Genomic DNA, 25,003 nt, shown 5'->3' with positions numbered 1-25,003 from the left:
AACAAGGCATAATGTAGTTAAAGTTATCTAATCATTAACCAACTACAACTTACATATTTATGCATTAACCGTAACATTAAAACAATAGTCAAATCTTCATAGATTAAATTTAGAGGTCAACGGCAATACTTTTACTTCTGATAATTTTGTGTCATTTCCTTCTGAGATAGTTCAATATTTTCCCATGTAAGCATAAACATAGAAATAAACTTGGGGACATGGATGAATGAAAGACAACATTTCAGAGCATTTGCTAGCAGTCCCTAACGAGGAAGGACAAGAGGAGAGATTGTTTTAATGTCTAACCTCCTTGGGGAAAGAACTGAGAATAGATGGTCTTGAACGTCTCCTCATCAACCATCCCACTGGGACACTCCTGCTCAAGGAAAGAAAAACAGCGTATGATTTGAGTCTATATAAAGCACAACAATGGCGCTAAAGCAACGTAGACCGCCTCTGCAGCTGGACGTACGTTCTTAAAGCCTCGGTAGAGCGACTGCAGCTCCTTCCTGGTGAACTTGGTCTGCAGCTGCAGCTGGTCCAGGCCCTCCGGCTGGTGACGCACCGTCGACAGCTCCAGGTCGCTGTCGCTGCTCTCTGTGGGAGGGCGGGACAGATAGGACAGGGAAAGACAGGCAGAGAGACAGGAAGAGATGCACAGGGAGAAGGACGAGGAGGAGGAAGAGGGAGGACGGGGCGGACGGTGAGTGTGTGGATGCAGGTCGACGTTTGGGAGGGGAGGCCTTTGCCGTAAAGCGGGGGGGGGGGGGGGGGGTTAAACGTTACACGTTTAGGAGAGAGATTCAGCAAAAAACTGTGGAGGAGCAAAAGGCAGCAAAAAAAGAGGAGCTGCTTTCCTTTTAGTGGAAATATCCCCAAACAAGTATTGCTTTATTTTCTTTATTTAATAAGAAAAAATGTAATTTAAAAAAGGCCACTGCTGAAAGTAACTCACATAATTAGTTACCAGTTCAAACACAGTAAAAGAAAGCCCTGCACAACTGGGAACCAAAAAAACATTTTAAAAAGAAAGGAAGGGAGGGAGGTCTAAGTTGGTTGGGTATATTGCGTTACCATACTCACCATCTTGAGATGAAGAGTAGAGGATGAGGAAGGAGGGGTGAAGTGATGGAGTGAAAGAGAGTAAATAGAAACCAAGAGAGCGACAGGAGGAAGAAAAACACAGTGGCGCTTCAGAGAAAAATACATTATATTCTGACAAAACATCAAGCAGAGCAGTGAGATATAATATTTCTGTGTAACGTAAACTAAACCCTGTAGCAGAGGGGGGTTTAAACCCTGTTAGAATATGGCTTTGTTCATTAAAAATAATAAGACAGAGACAGCAGGAGACGAGCTCTGACCTGCTTCACCAGATGAACACCCAGCATGATAAAATGTGTAGATGTCATTTGATCATGACGTACCAGCAGAGCATTACAGTTCATTATTGACCTTGAAAACAGCAGTTTGGCATAATAATCTTATCTAAATAAAGGTTGAGCTCTCAACCATATTAAAAAATAAAAAAAATCTGGTAAAAGGCTGGTAAATTAATTTGTCTTGATTTGTCTGTGGTCTAAATTGATTGATTTTCCGTGTGTGTGTGTGATTGCTGTGAGTGCTGATCTTCCAGGTTTGGCCAGGGTCCTCCTGCAGCCCTCCACCACGGATTCACTATGCTGCATTCATGCTACTGTACATCTGAGGTATCAGAATTACACGATTTTATAAGCCGTAAAGAGCATCCGTTTCAGCCTCCAAGGTGTAACAACGACTGGAAACCCAATAAATCAGACGTAATTAAAACAAAGATGACCTTCTCACATCAGCCAAAGCCCACAGTTCCCTGTTTTCATTAACACACACTCAATGAATATGAATGAATATGGTGTAAAGTTCCACAGTGTTTAAGTCTTGACAAGGAAGACATACCATCCATCCCAAACTCCTTATTAAAATCAGCACCATCAAAACGTATTAGCTAGTAAGACTTCAACAGGAAGTCACTGTAGGCAAGAGAAGCTAAAGATAGTCCTGCATCTCCTGTTAATGCAGGTTTCTATTCGTGCTGTTTATGCTTATTCACAGATGAACATGTTTCCCAGTTAACATTAATATAATACAGTTAAGAATCAGTGGAAATCAGATCATGCTAAAGTCATTTTACAACATTTACTTACTAAGTTTCAGGTAAGCTGTGTCAGTCTTAGTCTATCTCGTCTCGTTTAATCGCATATATTAGCAAGCTAAAGTTCCCGGTTAAAGTTCTTGGATAAAAGTCCACCTGGTACACTAAAATAAATTAGAAGCTCCAAACAACCGGCTCCATGGCGTATTCTATCCCAGATGAAAATAGTACCAACAAATGTACTCTTTTTACTATAAAACTGCTATTAAGGAAATCACTGAAGAAAAATGCAACTTTATATTTGTGTTCATTTTAATTGGGGTTGAGAGCCCCAGACGCACAGGGGAAAGGCAAAACATTCCAGGTGTATCCTCTCATTGGCCAAACCTCTATAAGCCTCATTCTTAAAGTCAAAAAAGCCTCTGAAAAATGCTAAACGCTCTTTAAATTTCACTTCCTCTACTCTTCTTGTGATCTACAACTTTCCAGAGCTGCAGTCCAACAGCGGATAGCAAGAGGATAACAATTCAAACAGCCTCCTCCTCCTCCTCCTGCTGCTGCTCCTCCTCCCCCTCCTCCTCCTCGTCATTGCCCCTCACCCACGTTGTCTCACCGGTCTCAGCGATGTCGATCAGGCCGAGCAGGTGCATCAGTTTAAGGAACATGATCACCAGGCAGACGATGCCGACCGTCTGTAGTCCCTCCGACTCCCACCTCGCACTCATCTTCCCCTCTTCTTCTTTCGTCCCCTCCACGGTCAATCTCGTTCCTTTACCCTTTTACATAGTGGGGATTTATCAGAGCGCTCTCTCCCTTCATTTCCTCGGTCTCGTTGGGTCTCAATCTCTCTCTCGGTCTTCTCCTCTGCTGTCTCTGAAACAGTGTCACTCATTCATCGCTCCTTTTCCGCCACAAGTTCGTCTAATTTAGCTCCCCCCTTCTGCTTTTTTAATTGACTGGCGTTTTCCTCTCCCGCCCCTGCTCTCTCCTGCTCTAATGGATCTGTCCATGTTCTCCACAAGAAAGAGCAGCGTCCGATGGTCCAACTCCTGTGTTAAGGTTAGGAGAATGAGATTATTGCCGGACAAAATCTCCAAAAAAAGGTGAGAAAAACTAAGATCTGAACTGCAGCGTTAATGGAAACTCTTAACGAGACAGAGAGGCTTCACAAACTCTCACGCTACACCTGTAGGTTGTTCTGGCACAAGCAGAGCGTTTGTTTGAGATTACTATCCCTCTAGCGTGTGACACAACTCTGAACAGAAAGGACAACTTCCAGAATCCAGCACTGACTAAATGACTGATGCTGTGCAGCTTCCTCAGGTCTTCCCTCCCTTCGTTTCACTTCTTATTTTCTGTGAATCCCCAAAGGAACCTGCTGCAATTCTACCCCTTTCATCGAAATGAGTGAAACAAGAGACGGCAAAGCACTGAATATCAAATCTTGAAACGGACAAAGCCAACTGAAGATTGTCACAGTCTTTATCTGAACGCGACACACATGAGCCAGTTCGCCTTTAAGGAGCCAGCGAAGGTGGTGAGAAAAAGGTCAACAGGTGTCCTGGATCCCATTTTCCCAGTCAGCTCAGTGATCCACTTTCTAATTGTTCCCCGTGTCTCCCCTGGGGTCACTAACACAGATCTGATAATGTGTCACACACTCACACCCCTGTAATAGATGCTCCCTCTAGTGGAGACCACTAAAGAAAAAAACAGAAGACCGCAGACGCAGAACTCCAGGACAGGCGACTTCATCCCAGATATAGAAAAGTGATTATTTCTCTCTCTCTCTGCACAATGGAGGTATTTTGGGGTCCAACGGGGACACAGAATTACACTCTTATTCAATACGTCAAGTGTTTTCCATACTTTCATACAAAAGACAAGATAGAGAGATTTCATCAGGTCTAAATGAATTCATACAGAGCTGATTTTAAGGAGAATGTGTACTTTTTTTTGCAGACGATGTGAAAGTATCTCTGGGTTGGGTATACTGCTGGGTTAACCTAGAATATTACATCACAATTTATAAACCGACTTGTATTTTGTACTACTGATCAGAGTACAACAAGCCTACAACAGTAGTGTAAGATAGATATGCTGCAGTAAAGTTCATCCAAAACTGCACTAAAATGCAGTTCTTGAGTAAATGTGCCCACCACTAGCTGAATGATACACATTTCAGACAAACACAAAAATGAGCCAAGAAGTCACAAATAAACTCCTCGTTATTCATCCTGCAAGAGTCAAATATCACACGCTGGTATCAGAGAACACAGAATACATCTAACGTCGGAAGACAAGGCTACCGCCGGCATCCGATGTCCTCCCAAAATAGGACCAAGCTGGACTGGACCAAAAATCGACATCCGGGCAGAGAGGACGGGACTGAGGCAACAATCAAATAGGCTGCGGCATTTGTCGTCAATCGATGCATTTTCAAAATCAAAGGCTCTTTTCTTGAGTGCTGATGATATAAATAATGCAACAAGTAAGATACCAGACCTGATTGGATTGCTGATTGCTAAAAGACATCTGATGCTCTGTTGATGCTAAATGTGGAAAAACTGGATACACAATATCAAAGATCCCCTCCAGGCAAATAGAAATACTCTACTCAAACATTTTTTTGTATGTCGAATGGAGGGGGACTTTAAAAAGTTTCCTTTTATAGTTTGAAGTACTTTTAATGCCTTTAATTCTATTTTTGGATATCATTTGGCGTTTAAAGTAACATTACAACACTACTTTAGTGTAAATTATTGCTGCAGTCATAGCCGAGATCTTCAATTTCATCAATTAAACCACGATTGATGAAATTTCTCATTATTGAATGAGAAGGTGTCCAAACTATTGACTGGTGCTGCACATATTAATGTTTTTTTTCCCACTCCCTACATTGTAGTGTCGAAAGTCGTTCTCTCTTTTGCGAACAGAAAAGTATGTGTTTTTTTAAGAGACAAATACATTTTGATGGGGTTTTTCTCTGGACAGAGGACGGGACCCTACTCTGAGTCTTGGCTCTCAGCCTTGAGCTACAGGTTTGGCAAATATCTAACTATAAAAACATAATAAAATAAACATAATGATATATTTGGGTTTTCTAACTGTTTCTGCTGTTGATGAGCTGCTGCTGTTGAGTTAGTCTCACGGGGAGGTGAAGGTGACCAATGAAGTGGCTGCAACCCGGGCTGAAGACTCATGAGGAACTTGCGAGGCTGCTGAGGGGCGGCCGGTGCCCTTCAGGGTCCTGGAGGAGTACTCCAGCCTCCAAATTTAGGCAGCCTCAGAGAAAGCCGGTTCGATACCGCTTGCATAATTGATGAAGTAATGCAAAACCGGTGGGTCGGGCCCCACCACAGTGGAGGGTGGGGTGGGGGACGTTTGGGTGGAATTTTTATGATTGGAGTGATTTAGAGGAGTGATGAATTCTGAAAGACGATTACTGGTGTTTTTTGTTGACTTTATTACTCATGATTCAGAGCCGTAGGAGAAGCACTAATGTGCCGACTGGAGCCATCCTGTAATTGTCCTGGCTCACTCTGACTGGCTGGCACCCAAAACTGTAATCAAACGGAACTGCGTCGATCGGAGAGCAGCTTCCCCTGATGCTGTCCCAAATGTACACCGTCTACACCATCAAAGTGTTATGGTGCATCTCTTAGGAGGCAAAGAAATAACAACATTAGCCCATTAGGAAGATTTAAAGAGGGTCCATTACTTTCAAATACCTAAAAAAAAGCATCATTAGAGTAGATCGTGTCAGAATGTTAGATTATTCCATCATGAATATGGTTGATTTATTATTTCATTGATGCAATAGCCGGGTAGTTCCATTTACATTTGTGGTAATTCAAGTCAAACAAAAGACAGAATACTGTACACAGAAAACCATTGCAGTCAGTTTGGGTTGCAGTGGGCAATTATTTGATTTAAAGTTAGCAAAAATAATCATAAACTTCAGAAATGGTGATTTGTAGATTATACAAACTGTTGTTGGTGGGAGGAAGAACAGGAAGAAACGCTTTCTCTTTCAGTTCATCACTAAATTAGATATGTTGCTGTTTTTTACCGGATTTTCCCTTAAAGAATAACTTTACTCAAGTTTATAGAAACTTGAAGGTTATACCTTTCACTTTGCCACTCTATTTAGCATATATAAGCGATATATAAACATTTAATAATTGTTGTTTAATGATAACATAGTTAAACTATAACTCATCCTGTGGAGGCTGGTGTGTTCTCACTTTCCAAAATGTAAAATGTTTCTTCATTGACGTATTGATTACTTTCATAAATGTTTATTCCATTGCAATAAATGGAGCCAGAAGAGGGGCCTGAGGTGGGGCCCTTACCTTCAAATGAGGACATGGGCTCGAAGATACCAAACTGCTTGAGAACTGCCATGAAAAGGATGATGACCACGGCGATAGCAAACAGCTCCATGCCCTGGATCCCCATGACTTCAGGACAGGGGGAGCGCACTCAGGGCCAAGCCTGCGCGAGGAGGCCTGGCCCCGGGGAGCGACGAGGTGGGTGGGTGCGAGGGTGGGATGCTGGGGGTTGGGGGGCCTGGGCCGGCACAAGTAACGCTGGGCCTCGCTCGCCGACAGCAAGTGTTTTCAACAGAGGCGAGAAGTGACAGCAATCGATTCTGGTTGGTGGGTGGCTGCATGGGTCTGTTTCCAGGCCCGGGAGGCAGCATGAGAACCAGGCCGGGGGGGGGGGGGGGGGCTGGACGAACGCTGCTCTAATGTCAACACTGATGCTGAAGTGGAAAGTATGTGGAAGCCGACATATATGGAAGCCCTCCCTCTCAGGACCCACGAGGGAAGACGGGGGTTGTGTCACGAGGCCATTTGTTACGGTGCATTAAAGGAGACGTTTAGAGTCGATTCCCAGACTTTCCTCTTGCACGGGGCCGTCAGCAGCTCAGTGTGGCTAGTGGCTGCTCACCCTCTTAATCCAAGCAGCGATCACTAGTCCTTCCAGCGCCACAGTTTGCACTCATGAATCCCATCTTGGTTTAAAATGGAAACGTCTTTCGGGGAAAAGCAGAGACTTTGGCGTCCATTTACATGATTACACACAGAAGGTACTTCTCATCTTTCATGCCATAAAACAGCGTTGCAGCATTTGCCCCCTAACCACCAATCACTAATGAATCACCCCATTATATGCAATATCTGCAAGCTGAGGACAATGTGGCTTTCTAGACTTTGCTGTTAGGGTGAGATAAAATCCAAAAAGAAACCTTTGAGTCAAGATACAATAAACGAGACCTCCATGCAAAGTGAAAAGTAAGCAGAACCACGCTACACTGTCCAGATAATAACAATTAAATAACCACCTTCTCTGTCAGCAATCCTTCGGCCCAACAACCTTTCAGCACAGGTCTAATTTAACTGTACATTGTCCAATTTGGGTTTGCTGTTGCTGATTGAGTCCCCTTCACTGTTTGTCCCAATCCAGGTCCAGATATGGAAGAGAAGGCTCTTAGAGCAACAGCGTCCAGCGAGGGAAATCCTGAGGCGAACTGAGGAGGGCTTTAGGGGGAAAAAACCTCCTTCCTCGGTGTCTACCTCCTCCGGACATACCTTTCCATCACCCCCCTCTCTTTCTGCAGCTTCCTGGACTTAGTGGTTGCTGCCTCCCGTTGAAAACTGGCCTCTCTCGCCTCACTTAGTCAGCGCTCACTGTGTTTGGCGATTGGAATTGAAGTGCCCCGTCCACCCGTAGCCAATCCGCTCATCCTGTCCTTCTTGTGGTCTCTCCTTACTCCACCGCACTCCTCCTTCATCCTCAGTCTGTCCATTTGATTCGCCTTTGGAGCGTGCCTCCTCCCCTTCCTCCCTGCAGCCCCTCGGTCATTCCAGAACTTTGGGCAACCGCAGACTTTCTCCCCTCCTCTCCTCGACTCACTCTTTCCTGCTCCAAAGTGACCCTGGTTTTTCCACCATATCCACATCTTCAGAGGCGGGTAAAGGACCGTTAGAAGCCTTTAAAAGGCAGGGGACACATTTGTGAATTACCACTCACATTTTGAAAACCTGTTTCTTAACAAAGTGGTCCTGAGAGGAAATGAATAACAAAAAATTTTATAATGCGAAATGACATGTCTTCATGGCTGCTATTTGTAACTTGCCTGCAGCCATCGACATTATGAGACATCCTGGACACAGGTCTGTGTCTCCTTATAGGATTTTTCCTCTCTGTGATGGTTTGGATTTCTTTGTTGTCGTTTTGCTTCTCTTTGTAGAATTTTGCATCTCTTTGCAGTTATTTTGTTGTCATTTTGCGCATTCATTTGCTTCTCGTTTTGCAGCTCGTCTTGCTTCTGAATTGCATTTTTAACGTTGTTTGGGTCTCTTTATAGCTTTCCAACAACAAATGGTAGTAGTAGCATCACGCTGATACTGATGCTGATTTGCACTCTGTATTTCCTGTGTTGAACGATATTGTTTCTGCAGGGTAGTACAGCTCTGCAAAATGATTTGAGCGTGCTTCATGGCCGCGGCTCGTTGCTTTGATGCTGGAGGGTAGAGATGCCAAGACTACAATGCTACCGGGACACTATCAGGTGTGCGGCCCAAACTCACACCTCAAACTCCTCCTCGATTTGTAATGAAGAACCCACAATACCAATATGTTTCAATCCATCCTTTACATCTCCAAAATAGTAATGATTCCTGCCATAGCTGGAACCGTTTGTCAAGGGTTTCTGCTACACTACGTGAGCATATGTTGTTGTGTGTTCAGCAGGTCAGAAGAGAATATCTGATGACTCCGTACTCGCTAATGCACCAAGATATGATGGGAAATGGAGGTATGTGTATGTGAATAAATGCATTGGCCTGGTTGGAGATCGGAGACAGAGATGGAAAGCCAGAGTGAGAGGGATCGATATCTTTGTGGTGAGGTGGTGGTGGAGCTTCCCCTCTTTTCTGTCTCAGTGTCATACCCTTCAACAGAAAAATATAAATCAACTATCTATAATAAAACCATTCGAATCTGTTCTCACTCCCTACGGTAAGTGTTCTTTGATGGGTCTGTGGTACTTGTCTATAGCAGACGAAAGGCATATTCACTTTTGAGATATTGCAGGAGGTTTTTGTTGTGCATTTAGGTCTTCTCTCTTGTATATCGACGCTAGTGAGTTTATTGGTGGTAATTCCGCTGGGCAGGCCATTAGGACACTAAGGGTTTTTTAAAAGGTAGGCTTGGATCTGCCTGCTGACGCACCAGTCCGTAAACAAGGAGAGAGGATCCTGTCGGCTTCCTCTCAGTCAGACCCATCAGCAACATCACCCCCGCCTTCAAAAGAAATAACGCCTTGCTCTCCGCTAATGATGCAGCTCCTTATTATTAACACACTGGCAATTCAACATGCAGCCACAAACTTCACATCAACATAGGTATTGTTATATTTTAATTTAGTCTTTTGATCCTTAACTCAAGTAAAAATCCACCCTAGAAACATAATTAATTATAATTAAGTAAAAAGCAGCATATTTTTACCTCAGTAAAAGTACTTGAAGAGCAGCACTTAAAGGACTATTTAAATAATCAAATTTACCCAATTACAGCTATTAGCATTTGGAAGATTGATAAAGATTACGAGATGATGCCTGATTAGTTTGATTAGTTAATTACAGAAGTTTGGTAAATCATTTCATTCCTATTTTCTACACCATGATTTCAAATGCAGTGCTAAGCCATGACGTGCAATTCAGTCTTCTGCAAAAAAAAATGAGTTTATTGTTAGAGGGAACAGGGATTCCCATCATCAGCGAACTGAAGAAGTACTTTCCACAAAATACATCCTACATCAGAGAGGATTTTACAGATCTGAACACACTGTTGAACGACAAAGTGATTTCTGACACTATTAGTGCAAACTCCTAAAAACTGCTGACTCTTCACAGAACATAATGGACTCCTGTGCATGACCGCTTTGAGAAGAAGAAGTAAGACTGAACAGAAATGAGACGGGATGAGTTATGGAGAGGGATGGGCTGACAAAAGAGTGAAAGAAGAAGGAGATAATAACCCTGCACGGTGAAACCGTTGGAGCCTACCTGAGCGATGGTACCTGGCTGCGCCGTGGCCGCAGTGAGAGAGGCAGCTCGGCTGAGAGAGTCGCCTCCTGGCCTCCACAGAGAGAGCGGCTAGCACAGCTCCCATTCTGCAGCCCGACTACAACAGCCAACAGACTGCTCTGGAATACTTTAAATACCGCCCGAGTTCCCCGGATTAGACCAGAGTATAACAAGACAAGATCCAGACTTTCAAATACGACAAATGGCCCGAGCGCTCAGTCGCTGAGATCAATGCTCACCGAATGCTTTCAGATGTGGAGCCGCTTGGTGTGAACCCCGGCTCTTACAACCCAAGCTCAGGCTAGATTTTGATAGTCTGACTCTGCAGCCTAGCAAAGTGGAAGAGGTGATAGGTGAGAGAGCTTTCCGTGTGTGTGTGTGTGTGTGTTTGGACACGCGTCTTTGTGAGCGCACACATTTGAAAATCTGTTTGAGTTTGTGACACCACATCACACAATGAGAAGAGACAGATGAAAAAGAGGATTGATCAAACATCACAGCAGAGCTTCTGACCTTTCACATCAAACACCTCCACGTCAGTCTGTCTGTCTGTCTGCTCGCGCTCCACAGAGAAGATTTACTGAACGACGTCAATGCACCGACTCACTCTCCCTGCTACAAGGCTCCTTTACATCAGGATCACAGTACGTTTAGGCAATAGGAATCGAAAAATCTGCAATACATTATTTGTGATTTTATGGTATAGTATCAATACATTGTTATTTTTTTTGGAGAAATATATTAATATACGCTTGATAGTTTCCGTTTTTTAAGCAATTAGCAGTCCTAGTATTTCTAGAAAGCGAAGCTAAACATTTATGGTCTTGGTGGACAGATATGAGAGCTATCAGTCTTCTCACTCTGCTTGTTTTTGGAAAAAAAAAAGAAAAGGTTATTTTGTAATTCAAATGAATAATACAGGACAAATAATGGTACATCATCACACTGGTGCAAAAGTATTTTTTTAATCTATACTGATATGTAACACAAATACAAGTACTGTGTATCTTTACACTTGGGTAAGATGCCAGCAGAAATGGCATATTATATTAAATATATTGTGCAATTCTTACAAATTAAATGACGTGGGCCTTTGACCAAGAGATTCACTTCATTTTAAACTTCACAAACAAAATATTGATGCTAATCTTACTCTGAGGGGGAAAGAGAGTATGGTCTCAAATATCAAAATACTTTCATTGGTCAGAGGGTAATATCCTGCCGTGTTCACCTCTTTTGGGCTCATCGTTAGTTTATGACAAACGGAAGAAAATGGAGTGGCCTTCACATCATATTTCTTTTAAACTAAAAAAAAAAAGTATTTACAATAATCCCCTTCTGTCAAACAGTTGCTGTGACAAAGTGTAAATGACTGGCTTTATTTTATAGTTCATTTCATCATTATTTATCAATGTATTAACTGCATGAAATCCTAGAAAAATGTAAAACACAATTTTCTCAGACTCAACATATTCAAACTGCTTTGTAAAACAGTTTTGTTCGATCAAAAGTCTTACAGAGAACACATTAATTTTCTATCACAAAGCACAAAGAAATTAAAACATTTGTATTTGTGAGGAATCTGAATAAGATCATGTATATATCTGCTGCATATTCGCTCTCGTAGATGCGGGTTCTGTTTATCATACATTTTATGAACTAGATTCGCTCTAGTGCATACCTTCACAAAACCAACAACAGAATACATTCAAAATCTGACACTATATCTTTCCATCCTATGGGCACACACACGCTTTATTTACACACAATAAACAAATGAACCAAACAATCTAGATCGATAGGGAAGCAGAAAAGCTGTCCTAATGAGATAAATTTGTTCAGCACGCCGTTCTATTCTGTTGCAAACAGAAGAATAATGACATTAATAAATAAGTAAATTATGGATTTATTTCAAGCTGAAATATTTTCTTCACTTTAATGAATATTAGTCTTAATCGGACAGCAAAAAAATAAATGGACTTCTGTAAATGTTATTCACATAATCATACATAATCATCCTTAGCTGATTGTTAGTCGTTATATTCCCTCTGTTCGCCAGAGGGCGCCAAAGACCAGACACCCCACAGCAGAGCAGAAGCTCAAATCCACTCAGTGACACAATCAGGGTGGGGAAAAAATGAAACGAAACAAGAGAATGATCAAATAATTCAGACCATTTGAAGCTGTGTACGAGTTTCATCAGTTTCCACATTACACATGGAAATGATTAATCAGAGAAAAAACAAGCCATGTGTAAAACAAATAGCCACAAAACAACATGATAGGAATAAAAACTGCAGCGTGTTCTTTTCTATGCAATGAAATAATGCACCCAAGTAAAAGGGTGCATGGCGAGTGCACATGCAAGTCCAGGTGAGCCAATACAACACTCTACAGATCACACTATAGATAGCGGATTATAGCGCCTATAATGCTCACATCTTCCCAAACAACCGGCTCAGATCTCTCCTCATTATCTGCACTTTGCTGATCAGCTGTCGCCGGGGTTCACAGACATTCCAGACTCCTCAGGAACCTACACAAGGATCCTGTTTGTGGATTTCAGCTCTATCAACACCATCATACTAATCATCCAGCAGTCTCGTCATGCAGCAGTGGATCGCTGACCTCCTTTCTGACAGGCAGAAGCATGTGAAGCCCTGAGAAACACTTCTCTAACTATGGGATCATCAGCACTGGTTGCCCTTGCTTACTCAAAGCTGAGCTCAATCACCGGGCCATCCCGCTCCTGAAGTTCCAGGATGACACCTCCCACACTGGATTCATCACAGGTGGGGGTGATCTGGGAAGAACGCAGCCCCAGTTGCCCCTATCACCCAGGGTGACTGCTTGATCGCCGCTTGCTTTTGGAGTCCTACCACTTCCTGGGCTCCATCATAACCAAGGACCTCAAGTCAGGGCCTGAATATCAACACCATCACCAAGAAGGCTTTGGAGAAGATGTACTTTTTAAAAGGTAGCTGAAGGAATTCAACCTGTCGAAGGTTATGGTGGTCGCACTTCTACACCGCCATTACTGAGTCCATCCTGACCTCCTCCATCACCGTCTGGTACGCTGCAGCCACTGCCAAGGACGAGGGCAGGCTGCAGGGTATCCTTCGCTCTCCAGAGAAGGTAGTTGTCTGCAATCTCACCTACACGACCCTGAGGAACTTTTACTGTCACATACAACTGGTGCTGGTGCAGGTAGGCACAGGGAGGACTCAGACGCAGCCTATGCAGTTTCCAAAAACATGCTTCTTTAATAAAGAGAAAATAATTCCACCGGGACTCAGAACCCACCTCCACATGCAACACGGAACAACGTGCAATGACGCGACAAGGGACAACAGGCACACAGGGCTTAAATACACTAGGGAGGTGCAGGTGATTGAACACAGGTGGAAACAATCAGGCAATCACAGGACAAGGCAGGAAGTGAAGCTAACCCAGGGACACAAGAGACATGAAACTACAAAATAAAAGAGGAAGAAGAACCAAACTGTGACATTTACAAATTTCAAATTTTTCAGTTCTGATTGACAACACAAATATAAAATACTGTATGTATTTAAAATTTCACCTTTACATTTTCTATAAAAGCTGAAAGAAGTAACATTGGTAATTAGGGAAAGAGATAGCAGCTGCTCTAGTCTTTTCCCACTCCGACTGTCCTTGCTCTTCAACCGCTTGATGTGTTCCAATTAAAACCAAGGCCCTTCGCACTTTCATATGAGATAAATCTCCTTTTCAAAAAACCCTGCAAGTCAACCGTAGCCATGTAATTAAAACAGGGCCTTTTTTCTCCCCTCCTTTTCTTTGCCCTGTTTGTTGCTATATTCTTCAACGCCTTTATCCAACACCCAGAAATCTCTCTGAATTATACAGCAACGGCAGTGTCAGGTTTAGGTAATGCAGTGGTTCCCAAAGTGTGGGGCGGGACCCGGTGTGGGGGCGCGGTGACCTACAAGAACTCCACTATGGAGAGTCAAACTGGCTGACTATTGGAGGAGAGCACAAGGAAGAGACACAAAACCAATGACATTCATTATCACATCACATGAATAAAGAACGTGTAAACGATGCATCCAGAGGTGCCCTCCCCTGTCGGCACAGACTTTACAGAATTGGGGCAGAGGTGATCAAGATTTGAAAAAGTCAGGAATGAGAGGAAAAAGTGAGGATGCGAAAATAGAAGGTACAAGCTGATCCAGCTGGCGGTAGATTGACGAGGCAATGTGTTTGTCTTATGGAAGGACGCAGCAGGAGGACGGAGGGTTGATTTACATCAAATCAATGATGAACGGAAGGATATACAGACTAACTCAAGGAGGGCAAACGCAGGAAAAGATGAGCAGAACACCAATGAAAATAAAAATCATATCTATGGAAAAGGTCAAAAATGTTCTTGGACAACGCTCAGACAGAAAGTCATATTATATTTGATAAAAAACACTTGAAATAATAATATACACATGTGAAATGTGAACAAAAACAAATTCAAGGCGGAAATTTTTGGTGTAACTGCTAGCAACTTAATAGCCATTATTTCTTCGAAGGACTTCTGGATTGTATTTTTACAAGGTTAACATGTGTGTAGAGGAAATGGAAACACTAATGAATGCAGTGTGTGCGAGAATATGCCTGGATGGACACAGAGCTCCACACCCACTCAGTCACAGACATACATAACCTCTCCACCAGGCAATGGTCCATTCAAAAAATCCCTTGAGTGACTGCAGGTAGTTTGGCGTAGATAGACATTTTGCGGCATTTTTTTCTGATTTCAAGTATTGTGATAGATTGCTACACAAAGAAATGTACTGTGTTGGCTGATTACAAATGCTTATATTTCTTTCTTGTACTGCAGTATTTTTTTACTTTTCCCAGTAAATCTCTACCTCCTGTTGGAACTAAAGTCTTAAAAGCTTCTATATGTGAGAAACACAACATAAAACATACATGAGGTAACCAGTCAGATTCAACACAAAAAGTAAAACAAAGGGTAGATTTGTATATTGGAAAAACGTAAGGTTAACCGCAATGTTGAAAAAGCACAAACATTTGTGCATTAGCTCAAACAATGTTGAGCTCATGAAATAAAACTCATTTGGGGCATCGTTGGTTTTGAGTGATTCCTCCAATGAAACAGTTGTGACAACTGCACTTACAACTAAGGGAAAACAAGAATGTTTCAAATAATTAGACAAAGCGCTTAAAAGAAACTAGTTAGAGCAGTTCTTTAAGTTTCTGTTAAGTTAAGTCACTGTTTTACAATTCAATGACTGAACACTGCCACAAAACAACTACAATGAAAACACCAAAGCTTTGATTTCAGATTGACTTGAGACCTTATAATACCAGTAAATCAACACACAGATTAAAGGAGCAAAAATACCTTCAACGTACGTCCCAGTGATGAAGCCAAAGAGGCAGCGCAGCAGCTTGGCAATCTCCTTTTTGCACTCTGCCCTGCATGCATTCATCCTTTACACTTTGACCTCCTGGATCATCAGCACTAAAGTACGTAGAATTAAAAATATGGCGGTATCGCAAGATAAAATCAGTCAAAAGTCCCCCAAAAAAGAATGACGCTGCACATTCAGTCTCTAAACTGGACACGAAATAATGCGAAGAACTAAAAAACTTGCAGAAGAGACGAGTAACTCTCCCAGAGGATGTTTCCTTTATCAGAGTTCCCTTTTTTAAACTGGTGACCCAGTTTGCTTACAGGTGATGTTCACTCCCTCTTCCTCCTCCTCCTCCTCGTCCTCCTCCTTGTCTTCTCTCCTCTTTCACTTGTTCCTTTCCTCTACCCTTGCCGCCTCAGGAGGACGAGGAGGAGGTGAACTGAATGGCACGGTTGGATTGGGTCCATCCCGAGCGTCGCCTCGGACAAACCACCACACGCCACCCTGACACCGGCTGACGCGCCTCCCGTTTCACCCTTCGTCGGCGCCGCGCGGTCTCCGGGACGAGTTCAAGTTCGTGGCGCTTTCTGAGCGCGCAGAGAGAGAGAGAGAAGCAGCCGGCACGCAGATATATTTGACAGATCAGTGAAGACACCTGATCTTACTTCCCTCCCTCCCTCGTTAGTCTCTCCTCCGTATCTAATTCCACTGATATTACACTTTTCATATCGCAGTCATTCATATCGCTCCTCTTCGTCACTCACTCCCCCCACATATGGCCTCATTATCTGACTCTTCTTCCGTGGCGTAGGGGCGGCTTTTAAATCAGAGATTAAACCTTGTGCCGAGTGTCATTTCTTACCAGATGATTGACTTCTCTTTTACATCTGTAACAGATAGCACGAGTGGGGCTGTATGTTGGAAAGCTGCTGAATTAGAAGTAATTCATGAAATAGTGCTGAACACAATAATTGCTTGGATAATTCATTAAAAAAAAAATTGAACTGCTGCTATAATAAAAGACCTTCTGAGTTGTTCAGTAGAACCCTTTGGCATCCTGAGTCGCTCACCATATGAGCTTCAGAGTCCATTAAAGACACCGTGTGATGGATGGCCTTCAAAAGAAATGAGTGTTTGGTAAATTCATTCAAGTATTTTCTTCTCCTCCCTGAAAGCAACCATGAAACTGTTCCATGTCTTGCCCTCTTTCTCAATATCTCCATCTCTTTTCTCTACTGACACTGTCCAAAAAAGCCGTTGAACACCATTAAAAAATATGGTAAAAAGAAATTAGGTGTAATTTGAGTGCTGTTGCAGAAGGTTAATGGGCTGTACTTAAATGTCTCTTTCCGGCCACTCAAAGTGCTTTAACACTGCATGTCATCATACACAAACCTACCCATCTAACGCTCATCCAACATTCATACATCGTTAGGCACAATTGCAGGACCAATTTGGAGTTGAGTGGCTTTCCCGAGGACACGTCGACATTGACCAGCGGAGCCGGGGAGCAAACTTCCGGATGGCTCTTCTGAAGGATTAGCCTGCTCTAGCACCGAGCCACAGTCCAACGTCAAATCCTCAAACAACCACAGCAGGGACATTCGCTTTCCCGTTCTTAGCTCTTCAGATGAATAAAACCGGTTAATTGTAAAAATAACTGGCCGACTGCGCGGCTATAAAAAGAACCATTAGTTCCGCAGCAGGTCAGAGTGACATCTATCTCTGGCCTGACCTGCATACTTGTGCTGTCAGCCCCAGCATCCGCTCTGCCCACTTTCTCAGCCGCAGCGCTTCGTGTCCAGCTGCCTCCTCCACCTGTCCACATGTGAACCACGTCACGGGGACAGCTTGGACACCCTCACCACCTGTGTGCATCTATCTTTAGCTGCAGGCCATTACCGAGGTGAGGGTTTGCCGACCGATTAAACCAATAAGACTTTTCCCTCGGTGGCGCTGAGATGAAATGGATCCCCCCCTCACAGTCACTGCTTTCCTTTCTCTCTCTGTGGCTGTTTCCTAATCACCGTGCTCCTGTTTCATCGGCGCAAAGAGATCTTTCACTGATGTTGCAACCAAAGAATAAACTATTTAAGAGAACGGAATGATGTTCCTAATCTAAAGGCTGATTATATAATTGTAGTATACAGAAAGAGCAGCCTCCACACCCCTATTTGACGGTAATGTAAGTACTTTACTTGGTATTTTTACTTTTCTGGGGGATTTATTGTATTTTTCTACTTTATTTGTCCACTTAATCTCAGACAAAAATACGTATTACTCTTTTTTGACTTTTTACATTTGCCTGACAGCTAAAGTCAATTTTAAATATTTTTATTTTACACACCCTTCCTGTAAAGTGATAACCATTGTTTCTTTTCTCATGAATTGGAGAACAACAACGTGTTCCTTTATGGGCTGAGAATTAGCCTTCATCTTAAGCTTAATTAACTATTTAAAAAGTCTGTTGGATGAGCTGAAAATGCCATGATTTTGGGCTACACCAGGAAAATGCAATACACACATTAATGCTAAAATATTGTTCATTCAAATATAACATCATATCATCTCATATATAGCCAGCCAGGGCACGTCTACTTGAATGTGCGTTGACCTGATATTACTGCTAAACTTTTGCTTCAGTTAGGGTTCGAATGCAGGACTCACGCACTGATTCTCAGAGCAGCAATAACAATAATAATAATTCTCCTGAACCTGCTGCCAAAACATTTTTCTCAGATTCTCATATTCAACCCTCAAGAAAACTTTGTACAAGCAGTTATGAAAAACCTCAAACTTCAGACTTGAATAACGTAACAAGATGTCTCTTGCTGCCACTTGGGGGGCAAAGTGTAAGGTGTGATGATGACGCCGGAAAAACACGACCCCACTTAGTAAAGTGCTACTGATGGAGCCGGGGGAGGGAGAAAAGGAGAGACTTGTTAAAAGTGTGTGATTTACAGGATTGTGTGCTGGATCCTGCTCTCTCACCTAAGTGCACTCCGACCAAAAGATGGCTCACACTCAAACATGTTGGTTTAAATAGGTATAATAAGCAGAACCGAAGGGAGGGGGGGGGGGGGGGGGCTACATGGAATATCTTTAATCAAAATGTTTAATGTTGGCATTTTAATGAATGTGACCTTTGAACCCACAAAACTGTGGAATAGTCTGTTTCATGTTGGGAACAGAACTCAGTAGGTAGGCAGGATGGAAGAGGTAGGAAATGAGATAAGGAGGTAGAGAGGGAGACAAGATGATTGTTGAAAGGTACAGGTTAGCATATAGTGAGAAAGGGGGGGGGGCACAGAAGCAAGGAGTTAACAAAGGAAATGGGGAGAAATAAATGCAAAAGGAGACAAAGGAAGGACAAGAGGACGTCAGGAAGAAACCAAGAGAGTAATGATGGGAAAAGACCCCAGGCACCGATGGGAAGACAGAAGTTGCAGAGAAGAATGAGCCAAGTAGGTAAGGAAGGAGAGGGAGAGCAGGAAAGGTAACGAAAAAAGTGGGGCAGGAGACAACAAGGTCATGACAAGGTAAAATAAAGTAAAGACAGAGCTTCTGAAACAAAACTGCGAAGGCGTCTATACGCCTTTTACACCAGCGAGTGACAATGCTGAGTGCTTTGACTTGTTCGCTTCAATAAAGCCTAAATGTCCCTGCAGGCAGGAGATGAATAGTGCAGGACTACATCTGAACCACTGGGTGGAGCACTGAGACTAAGAGCACGAACAAACAGTCCAAACAGACAAAAACAAACATCCATCCCAGCATAAAATAAGAAAAAAGGTCAGGTAAAACGAGGGAGGTGACGGTGAGCGTTAGAGGCATTTCAGGTCCACCTGGAGAATATTAATGGTGGAATGAAGGTGTAGAGACACTTGACAAATGAGCCTATGCATCTAAATGATCCGTGGGTACTTGACTCTGAGGTCACCAGCCCGGCACAATGAGTCAGCCGGGCCCACAGGGACCCGAGGAGGCCAGCGGAGGTCCATGCAGGCAATTCAGCGATCAATCCAAACACTGTTAGTGCCACATGTTGTGCATTCACCACGTCCCCCCACCCCTCTCTAACCTTTGTCCTGTGGCTGTGTGCTGGCGATGATCCATTTTACCAGGCAGCACTTCATCAGAGCTTTCCGAGAGAACCGCGGCTTCTGCCACTTCCCAGAATCCTTCACTCGGCCCGGCGCAGGCTCCACGCCGTTCGCATCACCCAGCAGGCTGCCATCGGCCACCTTGCCGTCCGCCTGAAGGATGGGGGGGGGAGATAAAGAGTTGAAAATGAAGCAAACCAGGGAGAGATCTTTAAATGAAGCAGGGGATTATGTGTCTGTCTGAAAAATATGATGAGCCTTGAAACCAAAGGTGTTTCAGGGAGACTGAAGAGGTTCAACCAAAGTTCAGCAAAGGCTTTAGGACAGCTTTTGCTATTGCGTCGTTTTATAAACATATTTTAAAGAGTAAGTTGAGCAAACACTAAGGATGTCTTCAATAGCAACATTGTGAATGATATAATAGATTAAAAAGCTTAAATTATATTTTATTTTATTCCTTCCACTATGTTGTCTTATTGTTCAATGTCTAAATGATGCACCAACCGCCAAGTCAAATTCCTTGTATGTCTGACATGGTTTGGCAATAAATGTTGCTTGACTAAATTAACCATTTTTTGTCTCCTTTTATGTGTATACAAACAAATACAATTATCATTAAGTGAGATTTCTAAGTATGATATCAGCTTCATTTACAAATGTTCAATACTGGGACGCAGATGCAACGTGTTTTTCCTGTGCCCCTTAAAGACTTAAACCTTGACCTTAGCTTTCTAAGAGATCACTGTGGAGGGGAATTCATTTACATGGAGCAGAGCTATCCCATCCTAAAATATCTTTACGTCAGGTTTAATAACAGAGGGAGTAAAAGTGGTTTTCCAATCAGTCATATTCAGCTCCATTTTATCAACGTGACTCTTACTATGCATCCCGGCCCAGCTCATTCATATTCACTGTTTGTTTCCTGTGTTTTTCTTTATAATATTGCACCCTTTCCGTTTTGTATACATCAAACACTGATTTAGTGGCCACATCTTTTACTTCATCAGGCCTGCTCATTTATACACACACGCAGAGAGAACACACGCGCACACGCACCAGCACAGACACACACCCCCACACAGCAAACATGTGTACATTGGAGAAAGTGTGGGGAGGAAGATGAAAGATGTGGACACAGGACAAACAGCAGCTCTGTTTACTCTGTGGAGGAGAAGGAGAGCAAAGGATGACAGCGAGAGAGGAGGGGGAGATGGGAGGATGGAGCGTGCGTACACACACACACACACACATTTATCCCATGGAAGCCTGAACAGGCAAATCCCTAACTTAGAGGTAATGCGTGCGTAGTGCGAGAATAAAACAATGGAAAAAATAGAGAGAGAGAAAAGGATGTGTGGGAAGTCTGCTCGTGTTCCTGGAAGAACCAAAGTCAATTAGCATATTGAATATTGGCCTTTGTGAGCAAAGGAGCAAAGGACGGCTGGTGGCCCGAGGGATCGAGGAAGGGGAGATGGGGGAGAACACTTTTATGGGGAATTCATTTGCAAGGCTATTTCCTTGCGTCTTCCACATGAGGAGAAGATCTAAAGATGAAAGAGGAGAAGGAAGGAGGAAAAGGAGGACTACAAGGAGCATTTGCATATCTTCACATATGCATATCTGCACATCTGCACATCTACATATCTCCACAGAGAGTCAAACCGGCTCCTCAAGTAATGGCAACATCGGAAATGAAAATCCATTTTCCATCCATCCCGACACGCGTTGATTCCCAGATCAACGGTGGCACCCCAGAGAAGAGTAATCAAGAAGAGCCTCAGCAATGACTCGCTTCCTTGGAGGAGTCATTCACAAAGACATCATTGTTTTTTAACGCGGCTTTCAGTGGAAGGAGCCGGGGGAAAGGACGCGGCTGCAATGCAGACGTTACTTAATTTGTCAATTCCTGGACGGCTGGACGCACACAAACAAACACACACACACACACACACACATCTGATGTTTCTTCTTAACGCATCAGCTGGCTTTGACCCCCGGGCAGCACTTCCCCTCTCGTAATATCTACACACACATGCACACGCACACACCTACATAACACTACGAGGCACAGCCTGTGACGCTCAAAGCAAACTCGAGGCAGCGGCGCGTTGCACATGGCTACACGCGCTGCCATAAGATATTAAATATCAGCCGCCGTGTTGTTGGTTTAATTCGTGTTGGTTCACACACGAAGCGTAAACTCTGGCCTCAGTCCATGAAAGCCCTGCTCACTGTAGTCTACTGTATCCAACACAGACAGCTGCTTTTGCGAGCACTTGAATGCGCGACCTTTGCTCGTGACAGGAGGACTTGGACACTGTGGCATCGCTACTTTTACCTCATTATAACATCTACTTCTGGCCACACTGGCTCGGAGAAAAACAGCTTGGATTTCAGTGTTTGAAAAACAACACTATGAGAGAGGCACAAGCGCATCGAAGAAGTTAAGTAGGCCAACGCAACAAGCTAAAACAAAAACATGCACAAATATTCTCTGTGGAAGACAACAGGTGACGTTGTTATTACTGAGGAATGCAGCGTGCTGTACCGTGGTCCACGATTGCATCTACATCTACTTGCCTTGCAACATCAGCATGTGATGGAGGAAGAGGGAGCAGCGATAGAGAAAGAAGTGAAAGACGGAGATGTATTCTCGTATTGTTCATTAATAAGTCATATGTGTGATGTACATTCTAGCAGAGACAGAGAATGTTCACTCGTGCTGAGTTTTTCCTCAGCATGCCTCACACGGTCCATTTGTTCTGCCTGACTGCTTCCTCAAGGTTGAAATATGATTTCAAACATGCCGATCGGAGAGGGGAATCCTGCAGACAGAGGATATGAAAAAAAAAAACAGATCCTCCTTCTTTCTCTTGTGTCGTTGGACCACAATAAATCTAGAACTAACAGTGCTATGTTTTTGTGTGGTTAGTAGTGGCGAGTGTCAAACACTCATCAATGTTCACAAAAAGTCCTCCAAGCGTCAAAATGCATTTGAATTTAAAAAATATTAAGACATTTTTAAGATGTTATGTTTGGAATGTGTTTATTTAAGGAGCATCATGCTGTATTGAAGAAGATTTGAAAACTAGAGCTCCCATGTTTACAATGTTTACTGAGGGAATAAATCAAGCGATTTAAACTGTTTATATTCTGTCATTCTCAAGCGCAGAAATACAAGAATAAGAACAGGAAGTTATGTGAGAGCACGAGGATGCATCACGCGTCAAGATGAGCATTCAGAGCAGACATCAGAAACGCAGAGACTATAAATACACAGACGCAAAATGAAAACGTAGACACACACAAACACACAAACACATCTCTTCATAACCGTCACACATGCAGCAACCGCCCACACACCCTCACTGCAGCTCAGTGATTCCACACAAAGTTCAGAAGACCCTCGAAACTGGCAAACCCGTGATCAATGAAGCACAGAGTCCATTGTTTCTACACCCCCCCCCCCCTCCCTTTAGAGCCAGTGTCCAGCCCGTCCCTCCTGGGCAACTGTAGCAACGTGGCCTCAGTGGAGGAGGGCCCGCTCCCTTGATAGATATGAAGGGCTCATTCTGAGCTAATTCATTTATGATTATGTGGTTATGATTATGAAGTGATTGTGCACTATGGATATAGAGCAATGGATCCCCTTACATCCCAAACTCCATTAGCACAAGCTGTTAGCATATCTGGCTAACCCTTTAACGCTACTCATCCTCATCTCAACACTCTTTAATACAACTTTATTCTGACTGAGGAATACAGGATCTTGCCCTTGGATTCAATCAGCCGTTCATACTCAATGTTTCTCTTCACAAGTCTCCTCCATTCCTCCATCTCCACACCTCCTCATTGCTTCCAATATATTTCACAGTCACCCGCGTCTTTCTCCGTAATGTCACCTGTCACCGGGCAATGCTTCAGGGAAAGCAGAAAAACCAGCAGGGAATTATACATGAGGGAGTGAGCCTGTGTGAGTGCGTGTGACGAGCACTGACAGCACAAAGGGAGACAGATGCTGTAAATACGTGATAGAAAAATCCAGTCCGACCGCAGTGTTTCCTGCAGAGGAGCCCAGGGGGAGATTTGAAGTAAATTGGAATAAAGTGATACTTAGTGTTACAAAATGACTGGCAAAGGACCGTTTGAATGTTAAACATATTGGAATTGTTTTGAGGTGTTGTGCTTTTAGAGACTGACCCTTACTAAGGATTAAATTAAGCATATATCTGCCTATTTTGCTTGTCCAGATTTGACAAATAGTCATTATGTGTCTATTTGTGTTTTTTAAACATGGAATATACCCATGTATAAATAAATATATATATTAGGGCTGTCAAATGATTAAAAATTTTAATCAAATTAATTAGAATTTTCAGTGGATTAATCATGATTAATCACACCTGAATCCTAACCATTTTTTCTTTCTGAAATGCATACTAAAGATAAATAACAGGACACAGATACATAATTATCATTATTATCATTATTATTTTTTACATAAATACATGTTATTGATATTTGATTTTTTAATTCATTTCAGAAAATAATCAAAGCAATGTTATTATGATCAGTTACAGACTGCATGGCTCTAGAAGGGTCTTGAGCCTCTGCAGTTTATCCCACTCTGCTGTGAGTTTGTGCTCCTGAGGGCTGCGATGACCAGACATGACCAGACATGTCAACCCTCCCGATGTTTCAAAGCCCCTCCCGAAAATCTCCCGGACCGACCTTTTTCCCGATTTCCACCCGAACAACAATATTGCTGCACCACCCGCCGACTGGCGCTGCAAAGAAATCCGCTACCACCCCCCATTTCAGTGTGAAATATCCCCATACCTGGGAGGATTTAGATCGCATTGGCTTCTCTTCCTCCGCATGTTTCAGAACAGTATTACGGGTCTCTCCGATGGTCTTTCCTTTACCTCAGCGCTGCTGGGCGGAGCTTTTGTTTTTCTCTGTTCTGCTGCGCGAGAACGAGGGGGGGGGGGGGGGGTGCGGGTCTCTGGCGCAAACGACTTGCTGAACCTGACGGCCTGACGTATGCCTGCAGGTGGCAGTAATGTGTTGTATAGGATGAAGTGCATTCCCTAGAGGAAGAGGCACTTTACTGACCTGAATAATTTGTCACATTGCGCATGCGTGAAATGCGTCAAAAAAATTGACGTAATTAACAACAAACAGCTAATTAACGCCGTTAACGCGCTATTTTTGACAGCCCTAATATATATATATATATATATATATATATATATATAT

The 25,003-nt window shown here is 43.1% G+C and overlaps 1 protein-coding gene across 3 annotated transcripts in view; it reads right to left on the bottom strand.

The window, feature by feature from the left end:
- kcnip3b (Kv channel interacting protein 3b, calsenilin) overlaps positions 1-25,003 on the bottom strand; it is a 31,718-nt gene that overhangs the window by 3,411 nt on the left and 3,304 nt on the right. Inside the window, exons 2-4 of one of the 3 annotated variants that reach the window (XM_037482707.2) lie at positions 19,723-19,897; positions 473-597; positions 307-376 (exon numbers count right to left, since the gene is read on the bottom strand). In XM_037482707.2, coding sequence (XP_037338604.1) covers positions 307-376; positions 473-597; positions 19,723-19,897 — 370 coding nt within the window. Of the gene's footprint in view, positions 1-306; positions 377-472; positions 598-2,744; positions 6,790-19,722; positions 19,898-25,003 lie in introns of those variants that run through there. The other 2 variants (XM_062562233.1, XM_062562232.1) reach the window with 2 other exon arrangements.

Source organism: Pungitius pungitius, chromosome 5, assembly GCF_949316345.1.
Source record: "Pungitius pungitius chromosome 5, fPunPun2.1, whole genome shotgun sequence".
Lineage (NCBI taxonomy): Eukaryota > Metazoa > Chordata > Actinopteri > Perciformes > Gasterosteidae > Pungitius > Pungitius pungitius.
This window is presented reverse-complemented; position numbering and strand designations above follow the sequence as displayed.